This window comes from Pipistrellus hanaki, assembly GCF_964339955.1.
Source record: "Pipistrellus hanaki genome assembly, chromosome: 5".
Lineage (NCBI taxonomy): Eukaryota > Metazoa > Chordata > Mammalia > Chiroptera > Vespertilionidae > Pipistrellus > Pipistrellus hanaki.
Genome location: NC_140507.1, coordinates 66300538 through 66307706, shown reverse-complemented (window position 1 = coordinate 66307706; position 7169 = coordinate 66300538). Strand labels below are relative to the sequence as shown.

General features: G+C 39.1%; 1 protein-coding gene across 1 annotated transcript; it reads right to left on the bottom strand.

Annotated features, from left to right (window-relative positions):
• Window positions 1-323: 323 nt before the first annotated feature.
• Window positions 324-2651, bottom strand: DEFB134 (defensin beta 134; the record flags this gene model as incomplete). Its single annotated transcript, XM_084883997.1, has 2 exons — window positions 324-466; window positions 2594-2651. 2 exons carry the CDS (start codon window positions 2649-2651, stop codon window positions 324-326), a joined length of 201 nt encoding a protein of 66 aa, XP_084740123.1.
• Window positions 2652-7169: the final 4518 nt, after the last annotated feature.

The window sequence follows — 7169 nt, the reverse complement described above, 5'->3', positions numbered from 1 at the left end:
ATTTTTATAATTTGAAGCCTCTTTGAATAATCAAGACATCCTATCTACGAGTAAAGAGATAAATAGGCACTGAGGAGAGCCCAGATATCACTTTGAATTGGGAAAATGTATTCTAAGTTGATTTCCTGAGAAGCTTATCTGCTTTTAGGAAAGCTGCAGGCCAGCTTTAAAAATCCAAAATCCTAAGAATCTGAAGGCTTATAAAAATGCTAAAGTTTAACAGGTGTGGGCATATCACAGTGCCACCGTTTAGTATAAATTCCTTGGCCGTGTGAAAGATGGTCAGGGTTTTCAAGGTACTTGACATTCATTGGCTTCTCATGTCACGGGTCAGGGTTTCCTCTGACACAGCACTCCAGCTGAAACATACAGTAGGCAACTAACATTTCACTAGTATAGCACTCGAGTCTGCAGGTGCCATTTCCATAGCATTTCTGGTGTATTTCTGATGATAGTGGATTCAAACCTGGAAAGACAATTAATGGGAGGAGAATTCACTAAAGACCTGTTTGGACTATAAAATAACAAGGCCCTCCCCCCCCCCTTTTTTTTTTTTTACGACACTGGATTCCAAGGAGACTAGTTCATAATGACTGATTCTGATAGAATTTAATTAATTCTAATAGATTCTGATAGAAAAAAATTAGCTTGTTCTATGGGTTGAATTGCAGCCCCCACTCCCCAATTCATATCTTGAAACCCTAATCCTCAGTGTGACTGTATTTGGAGATCGGGACTTTAGAAGGTAATTAAATAAGGTCATAACAGGGATGACTGGAATAGATATATGGGGGAAGAAGGGGACATATGTAATACTTTCAACAATAAAAAATTAACAAAAGGTAATAACAGTGAGGCCCTAATGCATTAGGATTGGTGGCCTAAATTAATAGGACTGGTAGACTTATTGGTAGAAGACACAGAAAGAAGATGGCAGGAAATATAACTCATCAGAAACTGAATTGACCTGCAGTTGATCTTGGACTTTCCAGCCTCTAGATCTATGGGAAAATAAAGTTTTTTTGTTTTTTTGTTTGTTTTGTTTTTAAAGCCATGAAGTCTGTGGTATTTTGTTATGGCAGTCTGAGCTGACTAAGACAATTAGTAACTTGGAAGTATGCCTAAATTGGTCAAATAATCACTTGAAACCATCAAATTACCTATGTATATAATCCTTAACTTATTTTTAATTACTTATTAATTACCAAACCAATTTTTATAAACTCAGGTACTGTTGGGCTGCAGATTTGAGTGTGATATAGACCTTAATCTCAAAAAATTTTCGGTCTAGACAAAGATAGAAGAAGCACAAAATACCTGTAAGAGAGAAGAAAAACATGACAAGTCTAGTGAAACATTTGCCATATGGAATGGTGTGAGTTCAGAGGAGGATGAAATCAGATTTGGGATGTCTTATTAGAGCCCAAGGCGTTAGAGCTGGGCTTATCATTTTGTAGACAGGCTACTCCACAGGATCATTGAAATATGAATGTTTCTTTATGCTCACGTGTAAGAAGGTGTTAAAAGGACAAGAGTGCCAGTATTTGTCCATGTGTCAATATTTTTAGCCAACACATATCCTATCCAAGTCATCATGACCTGGAGGATAATTGTCTTATAGGAAAAAAGAAAAGATCGGGGTTATTTAGCTGGCAAGAAGGAGACCTGAAGAAATGAAAGGTAATAGTCGGCATAGGAGATGAGAAAGTCCTATGAAAAAGACTAGCCATGGGAATGTATAAGACACTAAATGGAATATTATAGACTATATGCAATTGTCTGGAGATCTGTGGTCATAAACCATAGTAGAATTGGTCCTACCAAGAGCTTTAAAATGCCTGAATCCTAGGGATTCTTAATTTCAGCCCATTGAGTTATGATCTGAAAATCTAGTTCATTTGCCTAGAGTATATTGCAGGGAGGTAAGAAATTAAATGGAACCCTCTAACATATGGATTTGAGTTGATTCCACTGAATGAGGAGAATATTCAGGATGAGATTTCTAAAGTCAGAACATGAGGCCAGTTAGTCTTTCATGTCTTTTATCACATAGGGCCTCATTAATTTTCTAGGAACAAGCAGTGCCACATCTGCTTCACCATGTACTTAAGACATCTACAAATAATAATTCACTATACACAATTTCTGCATATTAGGAGGCTTAAAATGTCATCACCATTTGCTGGTTTTGACTAGTACAACTAGCTATGTTCCTGAATTAGAGACAAACCAGTGACAAAATAAAATGGGACATCACTAATGAAAATATAATGGTACTTCGCATAAGTCAGGCCCTGCACATGTTACTTTAGGCATATTCTATATATTATACCATTTAATTCTTGCTAGTATTATATTTCTGTTCTGAAAGTGAAGAGACTGAGGCTCAGAGAAGCACAGACTTTTGCCTACAGCAGTACAGCTAACAAGTTGGAGATCCAAGATGCAAGCTCAGACCCTGCTGACATCAAAGCTGCTTGATGCTTTTCCTACTTTGAAAATTAAAGGGCTTCTGGTGGGAGGACATGCATAGGTTTGCTTAGTGGAATTGCTCTTTTTCAGAAAGGACCCCCCAGGAAGATTTCCACTTTACCTGCCAGTGCTGGGTCCCAGAAGATGAGAAAGACAAACACAATGAGGAGAGGCTTCATGGCTGGGCTCTGCTGTGGAGGAGGCTGGTGGTAGGGTCTGGAACGGGCTGTCAGAGAGCAGAAAGGGACGCACTCAGGTCTGAGGTGTGGCCTGCTTCAGTTGGATATGCTACACTGATCTCTCCCGAGGCACCTGAGTTGGCAAAGCTCAGATGAGGGAAAACTGACAGCTGTCCCCATTCGACAGCTTTTACTTTGAACAACGGTACTGCTCCCTGACTTGGGTTTTCCAAAAGTACTAAGGGACTTGAGAACGATATGCTATTTCTTTTTAAAATACATTTTTATTGATTTCAGAGAGGAAGGGAGAGGGAGAGAGAGATAGAAGCATCATGATGAGATAAAATTTTTAGGCTGTCCCCTGAGGATCGAGCCAACCAGCTGGGTCCCTTCAGTCACTAGGTCGACGCTCTATCCACTGAACCAAACTGGTTACAAAGGTTAATCTTCACTTTAACTGAGCCTGCCTTTTTCTTTTCTTTTTCTTTTTGCATCTATGATAACACACCTTTGAAATATCAAAGTAATTTGCTTTTTCCCAGACCCCTCAAAGCACAACCACAGTCTCAGAGCAAAGACAACAAATCCTATCATCGTTATCATTATCAGAGTAATTATTGATTGTTAACCATTCTATACTCACAAATGTAAAAGAAGTATGTGTCTATTTATTTTACTTTTTATCCAATTCTAGGGATTTCCCCTCTTGGCTTTCTCCCCTCCTTCTAAAGCATCACCACTGAGTTTCATGTAACCATCCTTACACCTCCTCCTTTAATTGTAATGCATAAAGTAAGGTGCATAATTGTCATTCTCTTGAGCTTTTCCTCAATCCTTTAAGATTTTGCTTCCCGGCAATTGTCGTCAGTTTAGCTCAAATAAACTCATAAAAATACTTACACGTTTGGATGTTTCTTATGTTGATATCACCTCAATAAGTTTAATTTAAAAATAAAATAAAGAAAGGAGTAAAAAATAAAAGAAGTCTGGTGTATTAGTTCTCAAGAGCTGCCATAATAAATGACCAAAAACTAGGTAGTTTAAACAACAAAATGTACAGAATGGCCAGATTACTATGATCTCTGAACGCATAATAATCTGGCCACTCAGTGCATATCCTATATAATTAAAGGCTAATATGCAGCTTGTCCCCTCAACCAGGAGTTTGACCAGCTGGCAGGCGGCCAACTGCCCATGTCCCTGCCCTCTGGCCAGACTGGCCAGACCCCACCCATGCACAAACTCATGCACCGGGCCTCTAATATTTATGTATATACACCGAGTGGCCAGATTATTATGCGTTCAGAGATGATAATAATTTGGCCACTCACTGAATTGTGTCATTGTTCTGAAGGCCAAAAGTCTGAGATTAAGGTTTTCCCAAACCAAGCCTTAAATAAGGTAGAGGCAGAAGGAGAGTATATGAGTGAAGGAGAAAAGACAGTTTATATTGTGATGGGTCACTGTTTCTGTCTTTAGTCCTGGTATTTATATAATAAGAGAGGAGAGAAATGGCATAGGGTAATGGAAGACAGAAATACTGTGTAGTCTGAGAGCAATGATGCACTAGTGTTTCCTTATGTTAGTGGAACTCAGAGAGGTGGCAAGAACATAGCTCAGCATTGATTGCATGGTTCTCTTTAGTAGATAGTCTCATAGCATTGGCTCCTCTTCCCTCACACAGGGCCCCCCAGTGTGGCAAGGGAGAGTAGCATAATCCCTGTATGGCTGAAATCATGAAAGTGGTAAAGTCATAGACAGTCCCATGTGAATATTTGGTAACATTGAAAATAATATATAAGTAGCAGAATTATCTTATGCACTAAGGAATGAGCCTCACCCAGAGAGTTTTGACAATTTTATTTTTAATAAAAGGATCACCCTTTATACCTTTTTCTCATAAAATTTTTTGAAAATTTTAATTTCTTTTAAATTAAATTATTATCTGTGTACATATTTTAACATTGTCCCCCCTCCCATAAATACCCTCCCTCCCCAGAGTTTTGTGTCCATTGATTGTACTTATATGCATGTATACAAGTCCTTCGGTTGATCTCTTATCTCCCCCAGATCTCCCTACCCTCCCCGCTGCAATTTGACAGTCTGCCTGTTGCTTTACTGTCTTTATATCTAAGTTTTGACAATTTTATTAAGACTAAGAGGCAACTCAGAAGTCATACCTTGACTAGTTATGGGAGACCAAGTGAGGAGGATATCTTAAGCAAGGTTCTCTCTGATGCCTCACCACTGTTTGACTCCTCTGGAACTTAAAAGTAACTTGGAGAAAAGAAGAGTGACTCTAAATTGACTATATTTCAATTTCTATGATCAGGTAGAATGAGGTTTATAATAGAAATTAAGTTCATTTATAAAAAAATTTAAGTTATACTTCTGCTTGTGCCTAGTGAACTGATACTCATATCCTAGTCCTTTATGCTAAAATTCTACTATGCCAAAACATCTTTCTTTTTCTAAATTTTAATTATTGATACTTACCCAAGTATATCTTTCCATTGATTTTTAGAGAGTGGAAGGGAGGGGGAGAGACACAGAGAGAAACATTGATGTCTCTCACATTGATTGGTTGCCTCCCTCAAACACTCAGACCAGGCCTGGGGATCAAGCCTGCAATTGACCTACACCCTTGACCTACACCCTTCAGTTCGCACGCTGATGCTGTATCCACTGAGCCAAACTGGCTAGGCCCCAAAACATTAACTTTCCTCACATTCCCAACCTACTTTCTCTGGATTCTAGTTTAGTGAGCTAAATAAGCTAACCATCTCTTTGCCAGCCTTGAAACCTCAGGATCACCTTTTATACCTTGTTCTCATATTATATGGCCACTAAATTTTGTCACTCCCTTTCCTGAAATCCATCTGCCTCTTTTCTTTCTTCTTGGTCCTCATTCTGGTGTTCTGGTTCTAGATTACTAAAATATCATAATGTTGCATAAATATGTTGTGTTTATATAAGACTAGAGGCCTGATGCATGAAATTCGTGCAAGGGGCTTGGCTGGCCCTCACAGACCTGGCTCATCTGGAAGATCATCCAGACAGTCTAATTAGCATATTAGCTCTTTTTTATGTAGGATTGTATTACCTTAGATACAGAAGACATAGCTTCTTTTAAAAACCACAGGAAATTGGAGCAAATATCAATTTTATCTTAGACCACAAAGAATGATTTAACTGATTCCAAAATGCTGTAAGGCAGATCACATGCTCTGGTCTATGATATCATAATGAACACATATGGAGCTTATATTGGGGTCAGGTGCTACCACTGGGGATGTGTCCGCAACCAAGGTACATGCCCTTGACCAGAATCAAACCTGGGAATTTCCAGTCTGCAGGCCAACGCTCTATCCACTGAGCCAAACCGGTTATGGCACAGCATGCCTTTTCATTGGTATTTTTGAGCAATGAAATTATATTTGAAACCATACACAGGTTAGGAAGATATAGAAAAGCTTTTGTGTAACACCGCCTCCCCACCCCCCCACACACTGGTTCAACCAACTGAATAAAATAAAAAATAATTTTTTAAAAATATATATATTTTATTGATTTTTCACAGAGAGGAAGAGAGAGGGATAGAGAGTCAGAAACATTGATGAGAGAGAATCATCAATCAGTTGCCTCTTGCACACCCCCTACTGGGGATGTGCCCACAACCAAGGTACATGCCCTTGACCGGAATCGAACCCGGGACCCTTCAGTCTGCAGGCCGACGCTCTATCCACTGAGCCAAACCGATCTTGGCTAATTTTTCATTTTTCATTTTATTTTTTATATCTAATGTCTTAATGAACATAAATTGTTTCCACATCACAGCTACATGTAATGTGAGAGGAACAAAAAGGAAGCGTGAGCCTTAGATGAACTCAGGAAAACAAATAATATAGAAAAAACAATGGCAAGGCCACACGAGCATTTGTCTGACAAAGTGGCACAAGTGACCTCGTAGACACTAAAGAAACGAACATGTAGCCTAGGGAAGCCCAAAGAAGGCATGAGTAAGAATACCAATTTTGAAAGCTGTAAAGTGCATTCCTATTGATCTTATTTGATTTTTCATAACCGATTTTAAAATTGTTTAATCTTTGGACTTAGACGGACCCACTCCAGTTTAGTAACTTTATTTTAAGAAGCTCCTTTCTATCATGGTTTCCTCTGAGAGGTAGTTTTTCTTACCTCAGTGTTTCAGTGAGTGGAACATGCAGTTACACTATTTGAGCAGATCCTCCCTGGCTGAGACTTTGAAAATAATATGTTGAGCTGAGTCAGGGATGGGGCATAGGTGGAGACTTATGGTATCATTATCAGAGGTCCTGGAAGAGGAAAACCTCACAAACCTCATATTGGTCCTAAGGAGGACCAGTGAGGGAGTTGAAAGCTATGGGAATGACTTTTCGTAAGCCTGGGTTCAGGTTTTTTTCCTTCAAAGTTGCTGGGAACAAGATTCCCCCAGCACCCTGAAAACTCATAGTGGAATCTTTGGTGTGTGCTGTGTAT